Source organism: Bos indicus x Bos taurus, chromosome 4 (assembly GCF_003369695.1).
Source record: "Bos indicus x Bos taurus breed Angus x Brahman F1 hybrid chromosome 4, Bos_hybrid_MaternalHap_v2.0, whole genome shotgun sequence".
NCBI lineage: Eukaryota > Metazoa > Chordata > Mammalia > Artiodactyla > Bovidae > Bos > Bos indicus x Bos taurus.
This window is the reverse complement of record NC_040079.1, coordinates 89,216,749-89,236,389: the sequence shown is the minus strand read 5'-3', so window position 1 is coordinate 89,236,389 and position 19,641 is coordinate 89,216,749. Positions and strand designations below refer to the sequence as shown.

At 40.1% G+C, this 19,641-nt stretch overlaps 1 protein-coding gene across 1 annotated transcript in view; it reads left to right on the top strand.

Moving 5' to 3' along the window:
• The window catches only part of DNAH11 (dynein axonemal heavy chain 11), a 369,705-nt gene that overhangs the window by 150,523 nt on the left and 199,541 nt on the right, over nucleotides 1-19,641 (top strand). Inside the window, exons 37-42 of the mRNA XM_027539949.1 lie at nucleotides 3,487-3,579; nucleotides 4,849-5,043; nucleotides 5,869-5,946; nucleotides 8,586-8,718; nucleotides 11,218-11,345; nucleotides 11,807-11,955. Of these exons, the coding sequence (XP_027395750.1) occupies nucleotides 3,487-3,579; nucleotides 4,849-5,043; nucleotides 5,869-5,946; nucleotides 8,586-8,718; nucleotides 11,218-11,345; nucleotides 11,807-11,955 (776 nt within the window). The remainder of the gene's footprint in view (nucleotides 1-3,486; nucleotides 3,580-4,848; nucleotides 5,044-5,868; nucleotides 5,947-8,585; nucleotides 8,719-11,217; nucleotides 11,346-11,806; nucleotides 11,956-19,641) is intronic.

The window sequence follows — 19,641 nt, the reverse complement described above, 5'->3', positions numbered from 1 at the left end:
TTACGGAACAGGGACCATGTGTTATCTTTATTATCTTGATGAAAACACTGTGAGCTTCAGATGAGGAAACTGAGTCAATTCCCTATCTGAAGCTCATGAGTAGTAAGTGGTGGGAACATGATTTGAATTCAGTCCTTTCTATTCCTTTCTAGGACACCAGCAGCCAGTTACAGGAGGAAGATGCTGGGAGTAAAGGCAGAACAGGCAAGGAAAGAGTTTTCCAACTCAGAGAAGCCTCAGGGAGGAAATGAGGGGGAAGAAATTCATCCAGGACAGAAAAGCTGAGTTAGGGACACAGTCCTGATAGTTTTCTAAGCTGTAGGAATGAATTTTAGAAACATCAGTGGACATTTTTGACCAAAGGAATAACATAATGAAAATGGTGAAAATTATTTTAACACTTGTTTGCACTGTTTAAATGTTTAGGCGTTTCATCAAGTCGCCTTTAAAAAAAAAATTGAAATATAGTTGATTTACAGTGTTGAGTTACTGCTGTACAGAAGTGATTCAGTTATACAGACAAGCACACACACGTGTATATGTAATCTTTTTCATATTTTTTCCATTATAGGTTATTAAAGGATGTTGATTATAGTTGTCTGTACTACAGTAGGACCTTGTTGCTTATCTGTTTGATATGTAGTAATTTGTGTCTGCTAATCTCAACTCCTGATTTACACTTCCCCCTCCACCCCTTTCCCTTTGGTAACTGTAAGTTTGTTTTCTATGTCTGTGAGTCTGTTTCTGCTTTATAAATAAGTTTGTTTGTGTCATATTTTAGATTCAACAGGTAAATGACATCCTGTCAGATTTGTTTTTCTTTGAGTTACTTCACTTAGTATGATAATCTCTAAGACCATACATGTTGCTGCAAATGGCATTATTTCATTATTTTTTATGGCTGAAGTATTCCATTATATAAATGTATGTACACATCTTCTTTATCCACTCTTCTGTCAGTGGATAGTCAGTCTGCTTCCTGTATGTGTTATTGTAAATAGTACTGCTGTGAAGTCCTAGTATCTTTGTATCTTTCATACATTCTCTTCTTTAATAGTTTTACTGCAGTGAGTTACCCCCTCCCCAATCTCTTGTGGCCTCCAAATGTTGGCTCTTCCCCCTTCCTTCCCTCCCCAAGCCCTAGTTCTTTCTATATCAGTGGCTTTGAAATGATTTTTGCTGTGACCCACAGTAAGACATACTTTTTTCTGTGGAGACTCAGTATACACATATGCGCATACACACACGCACCCAGATAACAACCGAAAGAGAAATCTTCACCAAGCACTTCGTACCGTTACTGTTTGCAGTGCACTGTGGTATTTTCCATTGCATTATTTTCTATTTTAATACCAACAAAAATGATGGTTAAGACCCACTACAACGATTTTATTATCTACTAATGGATTGAAGGGCATGTTTATACTTACATGTGTTGCTCCACTGCTCACAAGGCAATGACTGGTTTACTTCCAACAACCTTGTAACGTGGGTGAATACTTCCATCTGCCTTTTCATAGATGATGATAGTAAGACTTGGAAAGTTAAATGACTTTACCTCAGGCATAGCCAGGAGACATTAGAGAGAAGGGCTGTTTCTGTGTGGTTGTAGATAGAAGGCCGTTTATACACAACCTCTCAGTTGATGCAGAATGTCTTCCCTGAGGCCCCTGCTCTGTGCAGTGCACCACGCTAGGGCCTAGAAGGCAAAAAATCAACACGGGGTCTGTGCTCCAGGAGCTCGGAGCCTGTGAAGAAATCTTGGGCAGAGACAATGTAAAAGTTTCAAAGAGGTATCAGTTTAATCATTGAACGTATTTTAAAAATATTTTATTGGGGTAAAGTTCGTTTACAATGTTGTGTTGATTTCAGGTGTACAGCAAAATGAATCTGTTATATCCACTCCTTTTTAGATTCTTTTCCCATATAGGTCATATAGAGTATTGTGTAGAGTTCTCTGGGCTGTACAGTAGGTCCTTATTAGTTATCTGTTTTATATACAGTAGTGTATATGTCTATCTCAGTCTCCCAATTTATCCCTCCTCCCCTCTTTACCTGCAGGTAACATTATATAACTTATATGTGGAATCTAAAAAAGGGTTCAAATGAACTTATCTACAAAATAGAAATAAAGTTACAGATATAGAAAACAAACTTAGAGCTACCAGGGGGTAAAGTGGCCGGATGGATAAATTGGAAGACTGGGATTGACATATATATGCTGCTACTGCTAAGTCACTTCAGTCGTGTCCAACTCTGTGCAACCCCATAGATGGCAGCCCACCAGGTTCTGCCGTCCCTGGGATTCTCCAGGCAAGAACATTGGAGTGGGTTGCCATTTCCTTCTCCAGTGCATGAAAGTGAAAAGTAAAAGTGAAGTCGCTCAGTCATGTCTGACTCTTCGAGACCCCATGGACTGAAGCCTACCAGGCTCCTCTGTCCATGGGATTTTCCAGGCAAGAGTCGTGGAGTGGGTTGCCATTGCCTTCTCCATATATATGCTGCTGCTGCTGCTGCTGAGTCACTTCAGTCGTGTCCGACTCTGTGCGACCCCATAGACAGCAGCCCACCAGGCTCCCCCGTCCCTGGGATTCTCCAGGCAAGAATACTGGAGTAGGTTGCCATTTCCTTCTCCAATATATATATGCTACTACATATAAAATAGGTACTACATATAAAATAGGTAACTAATAAGGACCTGCTGTGTGTTGTTGTTGTTTAATTGCTGAGTCATGTCCAACTCTTTGTGATCCCATGGAGAGTAGCTCACCAGGCTCCTCTGTCCATGGGATTTTCCACTGGAGTGAGTCACCATTTCCTTCTCCAGAGGATCTTCCCCACACAGGGATCAAACCTGAGTCTTCTGCACTGCAGGCAGATTCTTTACCACTGAGCCACCGAATAAGTACACACAGGAAACTCTACTCAATACTCTGTAATGATCTATATGGGAAAATAATCTTAAAAAGAGTAGATACATGTATATGTGTAATTGAGTCATTCTGTTGTATGCTTGAAACTAACACAACATTGTAAATCAACTGTACTCCAATAAAATTTTTTTGTAGAGAGAGAGTAATGAGGGAGATTAGAGATCCAGGGCCAGGAGGAGATAGAATAGCAGGACTCCAGGTGGACAAGAGGAGTGTGCTTGTGGTTGGAGGTAAAACATGGGAGTAATTGTACCCCTGAGTTGGCAAGTTTATTGAGAGAACAGAGGGAGGCAGGTAGGTGGAGCCTTGGGCGAATACTGCAGCTAAACACCATGGAAAGAAGAGATTTGCTGACAGAGGCAGAGAATCGGGCAAAAGAAGCCGGACAGTGAAGGGACATGATTTTTTAAATTTCAAGGAGGGGATAAAAATATTACTTTACATTGTCAAGACACGTGTTTAAGTGAATTCTTTTAGGCTTAAGCTCTTCTGGAATGGAAATCTGAGTCCCTCATAAAATTTTTGAAAGAATGTATCTGTGTTTTGATTTTAGGATCATTATGATTGGGGACTCCGTGCTATTAAATCTGTCTTGGTTGTAGCTGGCTCCCTGAAACGAGGAGATAAAAATAGACCTGAAGATCAGGTACTGCAGTGCTAATATGATTTTGTTGAGTGAATAACTAAATGGCTTCATACAAAGAAAAGTGTATGTATGGATGGTGGGTTATACATATCACAACTTTAAAAAAGGATCACATCTATTTTTAATACAGGCTATTTTAAGGACTGACATTTCTTGCGTTATACAAGACCACAAGAATTTTGGAGTAAAAGGATATGAATCTATGAAAGAAAATGTGATTTTATAAGTGCTTTTGAAATACCAGCCACAAAAAGTATTTGAACAGTCATAAATAATTCAGTAATCGCTGTTTGATTTTCTCTGAGGAGCATTTAGAAAATCTTATTGAGTTGGGATATTAATCCTAAAAATGTCAATGAAGACATAATCTAATGGAAGAAAGTATGTTCATTTCATGGGATGGACAGGAAGAAAGCAACAGGAAGGATGCTTGCCCGACACCAGTGAAATACTTAACTGGTTATTTAGAGAAACAAGGGGATGTTCCAGTCTCCTTCATGGGGAAAAACAATAACATCCACATTGTGCATTTTTCTCTATTAAACAAGTGGTGAGAGTAATTGATATACAGCCTTTGTGTAGATGCAGTATGTCTTGCAATTTTGAAAAAAGGTCTATTCCTTTGAGTTTCTTTTCACGTTAAGGGATATTTATCCTGTGAATTTCTACTTTTTTTTTTTTCCAATCTTTCTCTTCCCCTCAGTCACAATTCATGATTGGGTCAAGATTGTCATTTGTTTGTTTTCTTGCTATATTTTTATTTTTGTTGGGACACTTACCTCTTTGTGTGAAAGTCATCCTGATGTTCAAATTACTGCTTTTAATATCTAAAGCTGTCTTTGGTTTTCAACCAATACAGAACGAAAACCCAAGCTAAAAATGGGTGGAATTGATCATTCTGAGATTTTCAGAGTATTTTGAATAAAATGATCTGATGGGACTGGTGAATTTATATCCTGGAGTTTGAGGATTACAGAGAGAAGCATCTCAGACCTTGTCTTAAGATCCAGACATTATAAAGGAAGGGACAGGGCCCCTTGGCTGGCTTTAGTCTGAGGTTACCCATGGTATGAGCAGAGTTCTCTCCTGTTCTGATACGTGACCTTGTAAGCAGTTACCCTCCCTGTAGATAGAATGCCATTCTAATAGAGAACAGGATCTATCTCATGAAATAGATATGAAAATTAAAAATAACACCTTTAGCTGTTGATGTGCTTATTAGATCTCGTATCAGCTTTTTTATGAAAACTTTTCTGTCTTCCTTTCTAGGTACTCATGAGAGCATTAAGGGACTTCAATATGCCTAAAATAGTGACTGATGACACCTCTGCGTTTTTGGGCCTCATTGGTGACCTGTTTCCATCCTTGGATGTGCCCCGGAGGAGAGCACCCCACTTTGAACAGATGGTCAGGCAGTCCACTGTGGAGCTCCGCCTGCAGCCTGAGGAAAGCTTCATCCTCAAAGTAAAAGGAGAGTTCCCTTGTCACGCAGCCCTTGGGATATTCAATGCCCATAACTGCAGTGATGTGATACTCAGCCAAAACATCACCTTACATATTCCACTGACCTTAAGATGCTCTTGATACATACTTTACAGCATTCTAATATGGAAGTCTTTAGTAAAGTAAATATAAATATTGTCCCATTTTTGAGAAGGTGAACATATACAGATATGATTAAGTCATGGTTTTCAATATGAACAGACTTTTCATTAGTTTATCTTGATGTGCAGCAAAAATTAATTTTGCTATCTTTTCTCTCCATCTTAAGAAAGGGTAGAAGTAATAAAATCATTAGCACATGTTTATAAGCGGGGAGAAACGTCCATATGTATGACATCATTTGACTTCTCAAAGGCTTGTGCATGTGCTTGCTCATTTGGCATATAGTGAATATACATGAGTGTTAAAATACATAAAGGGCATCTGTTTTCGATGCTTCAGAGGATATGTGATTAGGTATAGATGATATTAGCCGTATACTGTTTCTGGTCACAGTTCATGAATGTTACTGATTTTCAGACTCAGTCCTGCCATGTACCAAGTACTTCCATACGTCACTTCTGCCTGTGCCCGTGACTCATTAACTAATGGTTGTTCTTCATTCTCATCCTCATATTCTACATTGGGAGATCTGGGAGAAACTATACTTTGCACTTGTTATCTCTGAATTTTCCCGGAATATAATGCTGCTGGTGGGGTCTGGCTTGAGTTGTAAGAAAAGAACTTGGCAAAAATGGGTAGATTTTTTTTTTAAAGGAAACTAGTGTCTGGTTGTTCGGTCTGTAGGTTGTTCAGCTTGAGGAGCTGTTGGCTGTGCGACACTCTGTCTTCGTCGTTGGAAATGCAGGCACAGGGAAGAGTAAGGTATGGTAAACACCTGTGAGCCTTGAACAAAACTGGCATAAGCGTGGGGCCGACATTCAGTCCTACTTGAGAGTTCCCTTCAGTGAATTTGCTCATAATTTGATGTTAGAATCTGAGACTCTGTATTGCTCTCTGATCAGTTGATATTCTTTTTCTTTATAATGAGGACAAGGAAAGAGGAATTAGTAGAACACTGCACTCAAGGAAAGTAAATGAAGGAAGACTGGGCTTTCCACGTGAGATAGCATCCTATTCACACATTTAGATGTATGCCCGCCTGTCTTACGCATCTTTCAGTAATATACCTGAATTCTTTTATCCAAAGTAGATATATTGAGAGACTCTAGAATAAGATACCCAGATTACAAGATTGGTTTTTCCCTACCCACATTTGTCAAAACTATTTTCTGATCTTTTCCAAGTTATCCTAGTTTCTCCTTCCCATATCACTGAGAAAAACCCAAATAGTTTTCTTCAGTGTCACTCTCTAGAGGCCAAAGCAGAACTTGAAAAGCAACGGAGGAAGCAGAAGCCACGTCTGTGAGGCACCTGTTATGTGCCGTGCCAGGTGCACGATGTGTGGTTTACTCCGTACAATGATGAGAGTCCACGGCTGCTGTTATCCCCATTTTTAGTTCACTGCTTGATTTTGTTTGGTCTTAGAGTCCTGGAAACATACTTTTTTGCTTGGCAGATGCTATAGGCAGAACTGCATGTGTTTTCATTGAGGGTGCTTGGGTAGAAACGTATTTAGTAACGGGAGACTAAAAATAAGTGTCGTGCGCACATGAGGCTTCAGGGCGTGGATGTCTACAGAACTTGCCAATGTTTAGATCAGAACTCAAAGTGGTACGCTTGGAAAGGGAGGCCCGGGATAGGGCTTTTTTCTAGTGAAAAATGTAATATTTGAAATATTAAAGTAGATAACTGATAGACCTGTAATTATTTTGTTAGAGTAAGTTTCAGATATGGGCTATGGTGAAAGGAAGGATAAAATTAAATTCTATCATTTTCAGTAGATTAATGGTTTCTAAAAATAGAAGCTTAATATTCCTAAGACATTCAATTTCTTTCATCCAGTCTTCACTGATTCTGTTTCTGTTCTATTCAACCTTTACTTAAGCTGATAGAACTAGAGCACCAAAACTTGGGGCCATACTATTTAGCAACATAGTATTCTAAGTATTTGGCAATTGTTTGTCAGCCCTTTAAACCCCTGTGAGCAAAAAGGATAGTTGGCTAGATACTTGGCTTAAGGCATCAGTTCGTTAAACAGATAAGTATTAAGTGCAGATTTTATTTTCTCGGTCTCCAAAATCACTGTGGACAGTGACTGCAGCCATGAAATTTAAAGACGCTTGCTCCTTGGAAGGAAAACTATGACAAACCTAGGCATATTAAAAAGCAGAGACATCAGTTTGCCAACAAAGGTCCATATAGTCAAAGCTATGGTTTTTCCAGTAGTCATGTATGGATGTGAGAGTTGGACCATGAAGAAGGCTGAGCACCGAAGAATTGATGCTTTTGAACTGTGGTGTTGGAGAAGACACTTGAGAGTCCCTTGGACTTCAAGGAGATCCAACCGTCCATCCTGAAGGAAATCAACCCTGAATATTCATTGGAAAGACTGAAATGCTGAAGCTAAAGCTTCACTACTTTGACCACCTGATACAGAGAGCCGACTCACTGGAAAAGACGCTGATGCTGGGAATGACTGAAGGCTGGAGGAGAAGGGACAACAGAGGATGGGGAAGTTGGATGGCATGACTGAGTCAATGGACATGAGTTTGAGCAAACTCCAGGAGATAGTGAAGGACAGGAAAGCCTGGCATACTGCAGACCATGGGGTTGAAAAGAGTCGGACACTGAGCGACTGAACAGCAAAACGACGTTAAGCATCTATTCTGTGAATTCCTAGCCTCAACGCTTCTTGTCCTCAATTACCTAGATCAGAGTTGCCCAGCTTCAGCACCATTGACATTTGGATCTGCTAAGTCTTTGTCTTGGGGGCCGGCCTGTCATTGCAGAATATTGAGCAGCATCCCTGGCCTCTGCCCACAAGAAGCCCAGCAGCACGTCCTCCTCCCTCAGGTCAAGATAGTCTCCTGTTGAGAACTTACTGCTCTAGGTCACCAGTTCTCACAGTACAGCTAGACAAGCCTCATAGGCATCACCTCAGACCTTGTTAGAACTCAGATCAGGCCTATCTGAGACCTACTAAATTAGAAACTCTGAGACTGGGTCTTTTAGTCTGTTTTAATACCTTTTATGCACTTTGGATGCAGGCTAAATTTTAAGAACCATCTAAATAATATAGGCAGAGCGGATGTTAACATCATGCACAGGAATAACATGTACAGGCCTTTACTTTGCACAGATGGTTAAAAATCTCAGTTGATGATGACTTTCTCTAGTCTACATTGTTGAAAGAATCAGGTGAACTGATCCTCAGGGATTGTAGGATTAAAGTTTCCAAGATGGGAATGAAAACACACACATGAAAATGTTTTCCCATTCTCAGTGCACTCAGGATATATAGGAAGATATAATGCGTAAGGAAAACCCTGCAGAAATCTTTTGCTTTTCATTTGGCTTACATTAGTATTAGTTTTCTTAGCTTTTTTCCTTTTCTCCCCTAGATTTTGAGAACATTAAACCGAACATATGTTAACATGAAACAGAAACCCATTTGGAATGACTTAAACCCCAAAGCTGTGACAACAGATGAACTCTTCGGTTTCATACACCATGCTACCCGAGAATGGAAAGACGGCAAGTAGTATTTCCCCTTTGGAAGTGCTAAAAATTCTTTTTTTTTTTAAATCCAGAAAATCATTTCTTAGTTCAAGCCAATTTTAATCATGGCTGTAGATTTAATGTTTATGGGTTGGCGTTATTGGAAATAGAGCAGCTCACAACAGCATTTATAACCTATAAATTAAACCCAGATTTAATAAGTGGTTGATTAGCATTCAGCAGGTTCATGCACAAAGCTGTGTATTTTATCCCCCATTATTTATGTCTGCGCTCCCTGTAAACCGGAAAAGTCAACACAAATACTTCAAGAAATATTTATGCAGTACCTGATGCGGGACACTAAGTTCCAAAGTCCTTGGAACATGTTTCTTGTCCTGAAACCATTTTTGCAGACGAGCAGATTCCTTTTTTTGTTAAGATAAGTTCTTACGTTCTCATTTCCGTAAGTGCACTAACCTTGTCATCATCCTTGAGTTCTTTCCCACCATACATTCAACCTCACAGCAAATTCTCTAGGCTTCACCTTTAACGTTATGTGTTGTATTCCAGTACTTCTCACCTCCTCTGCAGCTTCCACGTAAGTCCAGACCACCAACAGTGGGTCACACCTCATGGGTCTCCGAAAAGCTCATTTTCCATGCAGTAGACAGAGGCTCTTCAAAATGTTACTTCTCTGCTTGAAGTTTCCAGTGTGTTTCATCAGCATTAGGATCCAGCCCTTATCCAAAGCCTACAGGGTTCTATGTGATGGAGTCCCCCTTCCCCTTCTGACCTCATTTCTTGTTCTTTGCCTTTTACTTGCACATATGCTCAGGCCTCCTTGCTCTTGCCCCAGATTGCCGAGCATCTTCCCACCATGGGCCTTTGCACTTGCTGTCCCCACTGTCTGCAGCAGTGCGGATGCTGCCATGGCTTGCTCCCTTACATTACTGGAATGTCGGGTCACATATCTCATCAAAGAAGACCTTCCTGATGACCCTATCAAAGAAGCCGACTTCATCATTATCCTTCCTAATATGTACACACTGCTTCCTTAATTGTGGGACAATCAAAATGTACTCTCTTAAGCTTTCTAGCTTTTTTTAAAGACTGTGGCAGGAAGGGAATAATAATTTGTTTATTCTGAAAATATCTGGAAGCCTTTCAAATCATTGTCCATTAGAAGCGTTGCTGACATTTTTGTGAATTACAACGGCAGGTTCTGTTTTGACTGTCACTCTTCTTTGCACGAGATACTTCACAGGAAACAAAACCTTCTACATACATGCCTCAGTACAGTTTTTTTTTTTCACTGTAGTATTACATACTTGAGTTTTGAACACTCAGCAGCAACATAGCAAGAAAGACTGTGAATTTAAAATGTTTTATCTTTACATCTTGTGAGATAATAGTCTTTCAATGCCAGTGAATGAATTTCTCAAAGAAATGTATCACACTTCTGAATAGTTTATAATGATCTCTCTTGAATAATGTTATAGAAAAACTGATAAAGGTGGAATAAGCTAATATTTGGCCCAAAATAGATACTGAATATATGTGCATGAAAAAAAAAAGGATACTGTTTTCACTTGTATAACATCTGAGTTGCATGTACATCACCTGCTGTCAGTCAGCCAGTTCAGTCACTCAGTCGTGTCCGACTCTTTGCGACCCCGTGAACTGCAGCACGCCAGGCCTCCCTGTCCATCACCAACTCCCGGAGTCTACCCAAACCCATGTCCATCCAGTCGGTGATGCCATCCAACCATCTCATCCTCTGTCGTCCCCTTCTCCTCCTGCCCTCGATCTTTCCCAGCATCAGGGTATTTTCAAATGAGTCAACTCTTTGCATCAGGTGGCCAAAGTATTGAAGTTTCAGCTTCAGCATCAGTCCTTCCAATGAACACTCAGGACTGATCTCCATTAGGATAGACTGGTTGGATCTCCTTGCAGTCCAAGGGACTCTCAAGAGTCTTCTCCAACACCACAGTTCAAAAGCATCAGTTCTTTGGTGCTTAGCTTTCTTTATAGTCCAACTCTCACATCCATACGTGACCACTGGAAAAACCATAGCCTTGACTAGACGGACCTTTGTTGGCAAAGTAATGTCTCTGCTTTTGAATATGCTATCTAGGTTGGTCATAACTTTCCTTCCAAGGAGTAAGCATCTTTTAATATCATGGCTGCAGTCACCATCTGCCGTGATTTTGGAGCCCAAAAAATAAAGTCAGCCACTGTTTCCACGGTTTCCCCATCTATTTGCCATCTCCACAGATGTTCTTCAAAGAAGGCACTTTATTTGATCTTTGGGGCTGCTTAGTGTGAGATGTTAAGCAGCCTTCTCATGGAAGTGAAACTTGCCTAGTGATCTCGAGAGCCCAGGTATGGCTCAAAAAACATTGCTGTTTGCCCACCTGAATAAGGTGCAAACTTACTGAATAAAAGAACTTGCAGTATAGTTAACACAAATTTATTTTAGAAAGGAACAGCAATCAACCCCATTGTACATTAGGATTATTTACTCTCAACTTGCAGGTCTGTTTTCATCCATTCTGCGAGAACAAGCAAATCTTAGGCATGATGGACCTAAATGGATAGTCCTGGATGGTGATATCGATCCCATGTGGATTGAATCACTAAACACTGTCATGGATGATAACAAGGTGAACAGAAATACTGTTTATCGTAAAATGCAGGTCTGAGATCTTTATACTTGCATGAGTTTCAGTAGGACAATTTAAAATTGTGATATTTCAGATTCTAAATACAGTTTATTTTTTATGGTATTCAGGCCTTTTCATGTTAAAACCGTTAAAACGAAAGTCTTAAATTTAGATAATTACCATAGTTGTTTAAAAGTTGGCATGAGTAAGCGCACGTTGATGAGTTTGTTCCTCAGGGGTCAGTGAGCTCCCCTGGGGATGAACTGATATCTTTATTGAGACTGCATTTCTCACTCGGGCAGGGATCATTTCTAACTTGGGCACTGAGCTCATATGTAGCCTTTGGCACTTCTCCTGGGGGCAGGGCGGGGGGCGGTACTTCTTGCTGTTGTGAAAAGTTAGCAGCCTTGCCTTTGCTCCCTAATGAAGTGGCCGCTTTTGTGCTGTGCTGCTCTGTCCAGGTGCTGACACTGGCCAGCAATGAGCGCATAGCTCTGACTCCCTCTATGAAGCTGCTCTTTGAGATTCATCACTTGAGGACTGCAACCCCAGCTACTGTTTCCAGAGCTGGTATTCTGTATGTGAACCCACAAGATTTAGGCTGGAATCCGTGAGTATGGCTTTTTTTTTTTTTAATTGTGGTAAAATATACATGATGTCAAATTTACCATTTTAACCGTTTTAAGTATAGAGTTCAGTGGCATTGAGTACATTCACATTGTAGTACAACCATCATCACCATCAGTCTCCAGAACCTTTTTCATCTTCCCAAAATGAAACCCCATAGTCACTAAACAGTACCCCTCCCAGCATCCCCAGCTCCTTTCTACTATCTGTCTCTATGAATTTGAATATTCTAGGTACTTCTTACAAATGGAATCATATAGTAATTTTTGTGATGGGCTTATTTCACTTAGTGAAATGTCTTCAAAGTTTGTTCATGGTACAGCAGGTGCCAGAATTTCCTTTCTTTTTAAGGCTGAATGGAATATATACCCAATGGAATCTGTGTGTATATGTATATGTGTGTGTATATATATATATATATATATATATATCATACTGTTTATCCATTCATCCTTCTGTAGACACTAGGGCTGCTTCAGCCTTTTGACTGTTGCAAATAATGCTTCTATGAACATGGGCATAATCTCTTTGAGTCCCAGCTTTCAATTGTTTTTGATATGTACCCACACAAGCAGAATGGCTAGAGATCATACAGCAAGTCTATTTCAGATTTTTTGAGGTACCACTATGCTGTCTTCCACTATGGCTGCACCATTTGACATTCCCATCAGTAGTGCACTAGACTTTCACTTTCTGCATGACCCCACCACCACCTGTGGTTTTCTCTATATTTTATAATAGAAACATCCTAATAGGTGTGAAGTGGAATTGCATTCCAATTTTGACTTACGTTTCTCTTATGATTAATCATGTTGAACATCTTTTCATGCGTTCATTGGCCATTTGTATATTTTCTGTGGAGATGTGACTATTCCAGCCCTTTGCCTGTTTTTTAATCTAACTATTGGGGTTTTTTGTTGTTTTGTGAACTTTTTATTAATCTTCATAGAATCATTCAACTTCAGCTTCTTTGGCATTAGTGTTTGGGGCATAGAGTTGAATTACTGTGATATGGCTCATAGTTTCATTGAGTTAGACAAGGCTGTGGTCCATGTGATCAGTTTGGTTGGTTTTCTGTGATTGTGGTTTTCTGTTTGCCCTCTGATGAATAAGGATAAAAGGCTTATGGAAGCTTCCTGATGGAAGAAACTGACTGTGGGGGAAACTGGGTCTTGTTCTGATGGCCAGGGCCATGCTCAGTTCAGTTCACTTCAGTCGCTCAGTCGTGTCCGACTGTCTGCAACCCCATGGACTGCAGCACACCAGGCCTCCCTGTCCATCACCAACTCCTGAAGTTTACTCAAACTCATGTCCATTGAGTCGGTGATACCATTCAACCACCTCATCCTCTGTCGTCCCCTTCTCCTCCCACCTTCAATATTTCCCAGCATCAGGGTCTTCAAATGAGTCAGTTCTTCGCATCAGTTGGCCAAAATATTGGCGTTTCAGCTTCAACATCAGTTCTTCCAGTGAACACCCAGACTGATCTCCTTTAGGGTGGACTGGTTGGATCTCCTTGCAGTCCAAGGGACTCTTAAGAGTCTTCTCCAACATCACAGTTCAAAAGCATCAATTCTTCGGCACTCAGCTTTGTTTATAGTCCAACTCTCACATCCATACATGACTACTGCAAAAACCATAGCCTTGACTAGATAGACCTTTGTTGGCAAAGTAACGTCTCTGCTTTTTAATATGCTGTCTAGGTTGGTCATAACTTTCCTTCCAAGGAGTAAGTGTCTTTTAATTTCATGGCAGTAGACACCATCTGCAGTGATTTTGGAGCCCCCCCCCCAAAAATAAAGTCAGCCACTGTTTCTACTGTTTTCCCATCTATTTGCCATGAAGTGATGGGACCGAATGCCATGATCTTACTTTTCTGAATGTTGAGCTTTAAGCCAGCTTTTTCACTCTCCTCTTTCACTTTCATCAAGAGGCTCTTTAGTTCTTCTTTACTTTCTGCCATAAGGATGGTGTCATCTGCATATCTCAGGTTATTCGTATTTCTCCCAGCAGTCTTGATTCCAGCTTGTGCTTCATCCAGCCCAGCACTTCTCATGATGTACTCTGCATATAAGTTAAATAAACAGGGTGACGATATACAGCCTTGACGTACTCCTTTTCCTATGGGAACGAGTCTGTTGTTCCATGTCCAGTTCTAACTGTTGCTTCCTGACCTGCATACAGATTTTTGAGGAGGCAGGTTAGGTCGTCTGATATTTCCATCTTTTGAAGACTTTTCCATAGTTTGTGGTGATCCACACAGTCAAAGGCTTTGGCATAGTCAATAAAGCAGAAATAGATGTTTTTCTGTAACTCTCTTGCTTTTTTGATGATCCAGCGGATGTTGGCAATTTGAACTCTGGTTCCTCTGCCTTTTCTAAATCCAGCTTGAACATCTGGAAGTCCACAGTTCACATATTGTTGAAGCCTGGCTTGGAGAATTTTGAGCATTTCTTTACTAGTGTGTGTGATGAGTGCAATTGTGCAGTAGTTGGAGCATTCTTTGGCATTGTCTTTCTTTGGAATGGGAATGAATACTGACCTTTTCCAGTCCTGTGGCCACTGCTACATTTTCCAAATTTGCTGGCATATCGAGTGCAGCACTTTCACACAGCATCAGCTTTTAGGATTTGAAATAGCTCAGCTGGAATTCCATCACCTCCACTAGCTTTGTTCCTAGTGATGCTTCCTAACACCCACTTGACTTCACATTCCAGGATGTCTGGCTCTAGGTCAGTGATCACACCATCGTGATTATCTGGCTCATGAAGATCTTTTTTGTACAGTTTTTCTGTGTATTCTTCCTGCCTCTTCTTAATATCTTCTGCTTCTGTTAGGGCCATACCATTTCTGTCCTTTATTGAGCCCATCTTTGCATGAAATAATCCCTTGGTATCTCTAATTTTCTTGAAGAGATCTCTAGTCTTTCTCATTCTATTGTTTTCCTCTATTTCTTTGCATTGATCACTGAGGAAGACTTTCTTATCTCTCCTTGCTATTCTTGGGAACTCTGCATTCAAATGAGTATAGCTTTCCTTTTCTGCTTTGCTTTTCACTTCTCTTCTTTTCTCAGCTATTTGTAAGGCCTCCTCAGACAGCCATTTTGCTTTTTTGCATTTCTTTTTCTTGGGGATGGTCTTGACCCTGTCTCCTGTACAGTGTCATGAACCTCCATCCATAGTTCATCAGGCACTCTATCAGATCTAGTTCCTTAAATCTTTTTCTCACTTCCACTGTATAATTGTAAGGAATTTGATTTAGGTCATACTTGAATGATCTAGTGGTTTGCCCTACTTTCTTCAGTTTAAGTCTGAATTTGGCAATAAGGAGTTCATGATCTGAGCCACAGTCAGTTCCTATTCTTGTTTTTGTGACTGTATTGAGCTTCTCCATCTTTGGCTACAAAGAATATAATCAGTCTGGTTTCAGTGTTGACCATCTGGTGATGTCCATGTGTAGAGTCTTCTCTTGTGTTGTTGGAAGAGGGTGTTTGGGCCATGCTCAGTAAATCTTTAATCCAATTTTCTGTTGATGGGCGGGGTTGTGTTCCCTCTGTGTTGTTTGGCCTGAGGCCAAACTGTTAACCCACACCTCCACCAGAGACTCCTGAAGGCTCACAGGCAAGTCTGACTCAGTCTGTTGTGGGGACACTGGTCCTTTCTCCTGGCTCCTGGTGCATACAAGGTTTTATTTCTACCCTCCAAGAGTTGTTTCCCTAGTCGTGTGGAAGTTCTGTAATCCAGTCCCACTGGCCTCCAAAGTCAAATTCCCTGGGGATTCTCTGTCCCGTTTGCTGGATCCCCAGGTTGGGAAATCTGTTGTTGGTCCAAGAACTTTCCTAACAGTGCGAGAATTTCTTTGGTATAATTGTTCTGCAGTTTGTGGGTCGTCTACTCAGCAGCTCTATGGAAAAGACCCTGATACTGGGAAAGATTGAAGGTAGGAGGAGAAGGGGACGACTGAGGATGAGATGGTTGGATGACATCACTGACTCAATGGACATGAGTTTGAGCAAGCTTCGGGAGTTGGTGATGGGCAGGGAAGCTCAGCATGCTGCAGTCCATGGGGTCACAAAGCGTCAGACATGACTGAGCAACTGAACTGAACTATTAATCTTAGATGTTAAAAAAGCTAAAATTGTATTTGACTATTTGAAGAAAATATTAGTGATTAAATTTAGTGCTAATTAATTAGGCTAATCTAAAATAAATTAGCACCTTTATGCAGTTGTCATTTTTAGTTGGACATCGCGTTCATGGCTTGCACATGTAAATACATACATTTGTTGACTAAGTGAATAAATAATAAAAGCTCACGTGGAGCACTTAGGTGTCAGTATATCTTTAGTGAGCATATATGTGTGTGTATATATATTTATATAATATGCATATGTGAACAAAGCAGTGATACTTTGATTTAGAACAAGTTTATTGTGCCCACTTGCTTACTTTTCAGATGCTTACACTTTTCATCATTTATTCTGGTGGTCCCTTGTCACCTTCTCTCGTATTCCCACTCTGTGCTGTGGAAACATCTGCGCTCTGCGCGTGAACAGTGCTGTGACGGTATGCTTCTTGCGTCGGTGATCTCTTTACCCCTCCACCCTGCTCTGTGCACCCAGTGGCTGTCCTGTGTGGACCACATCAGTACGTTCCTTGCCCTCTGGCTTCTGGTTGGTTTGACCAATGGGGAGCACTGACAGGAAATGAGAGGGAGAAAGGAGAGTGAGATCTCTTCATTCCTCCCGCTCCCTCCCCATAGGACTACAACAGGATGACTGTCCTTCATCAGCGTGCATATGTGTTCAGTCGTGTCCAACTCTTTGCGACCCTATAGACTATAGCCCACCAGGCCCCTCTGTCCATGGGATCCTCCAGGCAAGAATATTAGAGTGGGTTGCCATGCCTTCCTGCAGGGGATCTTCCCAACCCAGGGATGGAACCAGTGTCTCCTGCATCTCCTGCATTGCAGGCAGATTCTTTACCCACTGAGCAACCTGAGAAACTCCTCTTAAATCTCTCCATGAGATTCTTTACTTCCAGGTTCTGGTAGCCCTTTCCTTTCCCAATAGTCCTTTTATTGATCCTTCTCTATTATCCTGATTCAAGGATGACTTCTGTTCCCTGCCAGACTCCTGACTCATGCACTTCTCCAGGCTACTTTTCTGTGTCCTGATTTGTTTACTGAAAGTCTCATCCTCTAACTCAACAGTCAAGTAGAGCCATACTCAGGTTTCTGTGAAGCTAGGGGAAGAACTGATTTTTAAAGTCTAAGATGGAGAGTTCTTCTTGGACTAACAGCTGCTTTCTCCAGCTAGGATTTTGACTGGCTCCTAGGCCATTTCTGTTGATTGGGGACTAGATGAAGGAGAATCTCCAGTGTCCCTTGACCTTCCCATGCAGAGAGCAGAGGTGGTCCTGGTACCCCATTTCATTCATGAGACCCCTCACCCCCACTGGTGTGGTCTGATTTCAGTAGTAAATCTCACGGTTCCCAAGGTCTCTGTAATTGTCTCAGTAACATATGGAGTTTGTGCTAACAGAGGCTGTCTAAATCCCCAAAGAAGGACTTTCATCTAGTATGTCAGAGATCATAGGATGGCAGAAGATTCACCTGATTTGCATTCTTGAGAAAGTTAAACCCCTCTTTACCATTAGATTCTGTTTTTATGGAGGTTTGGTTCTAATTAAGATCAATGGGTAGATTTTCATTTTCCTTTGTGTGACTAAAGGGTCTATCCAGGTCATTATCCGTAATAGTGGGCATCCTCTGTACAGGATATTTTTACATTTTTACCTCCTACTGCCAGAAAGTTTCAGTGTACTATTAAAAAGTGACTATTTCAGTTGGGAGGGGTATTTTTTTACACCATATTATCAGATACTTTATTACCTTACTTTAATGTCATAATATTAAAAAATATGATAGCTTTACATGTATTGACTCATTTAATCCATAATTATCTCTGAGATCAATATAATCATTAATGTAATTTCCAAAGCCAATATCTAAGGTCTCAGTTTCCCCCAACTCTTTAATTTGAAAGTGTTGAAAAATATTTAAAAAGTTAAAAAGGTGGTAGGTAGTACATTGTATAACCATGCAGTCTTTTCCTGCAGTTATCAATTTTTACAATTTTACCCAATTTACTTTCTCTTTGGCTGTACATACACTCCCTCTCAAAGGCAGAGACAGACATAAATTGTCTACTTTTATTTTTGCTGAATTATCTGAAAATGAGTTGGAGACATTGACAGTTCCTCCCTAAGAACTAGAGTGGGTCCTACATGAACATAAGTCCAATAAACATACCTAAGAAATTTATCTTTGTTATAATATTATCGAAACAGTGATTTTTCAAAATTTCCCAGTGCCTCTGGGAATTTCCTCTGTAGCTTTTTTTTTTGTTTTAATCCAACATCAAAACAAGGACCATGCATTGCACTTACTTATCTCTGTCTTCTCCTTTAATCTAGAATATCTATCCACCTTTTTATTTCATGATGTTTAGAGCTTTGAAGAGAAGAAGCCAGATATTTCAAAGACTGATAGTTGCAGAGTGGTTGCAAAGTGGGTCCACCTTTCTGTCTCTGTGTATTAAGTGACATTTTTTTAGTAAAAAAGAAACTATTTCTATTCTTCCTTTCTACTCTTTTTCCTCACTTCCTCTCTCCTTTTTCTCTTCCCCCTTCCTTTTTCTTTTTGGGGAGTGTCATTTTCTATTCATGGGTTCTTGTTTATCTTAGTCTAGTAGATTATGAATCATTGCCAACAGTATTCTTTTGCATGCTCAATTTGTCCTAAATTTTGCCAGCAGAAACGCCTTCCATGTTCTTTTATATTTGCTTTCTAGCTGAACCAGATGCTTCTGGCTCATCTGAGACTTTCCTTCCCCTACACTCCATTCGGCCATTTCTCTAAGGAGCCAGGAGTTGTCTAAGGAGTAGTATTTAGAATCCAAGATACCATGCTAGAGTGCTCATTGCCATTGGTATGTCATTGCTTCTAGAACCTTTAGTGTCCAGAGTTACGAAATATATTTTCTTAATTCATATGTGGAAACTGATATTTTGGATAGAGGAGATTATGAAATACTATGTTCCAACTGAGGAATAAATAGATTGCTCTTATTACTTAACCTGCTAAGAACATTTTTTGTTAAAATTCACTGAGCTATTTAAATGCATAATTTTATGTCCACATTTTAAAGATAAGTCAAACAACATCCTTAAAATCATATCAGTAAGTGACTAGCTGAATCAAATACTATTTTAATTCTGAGTTCTAAGTAAGTTTACTGAAAGACTCCTACATCTGTTGAGATCTTGAGAGAAATTAGAAGTAAATTTCTAAAAATTATCATCAGTGAGAATTTTTCCTAGTAGAAAGGAATAAAATGCAGAGAAAACCAGAGAACAATTAAATTCATTTATAATTATTTAAAGTGAGCATAACTGAAAATGGGATCTACCAAAATGTGTATTGCATAGCTTGTGCACAATGATAGGAAAAGGCAGGACTATTTCTGAAATTTTGTCTGATTCCTGGAAGATAACTTTTGGGAGCCACAGCTTCAGATCATACTTTTCCCTCTATTACTTTAGTTGAAAATGTTTCTTTTAAAAACTTGATTTTTTTGAAGTACGGTTGATTTATAGTGTTGTGCTAG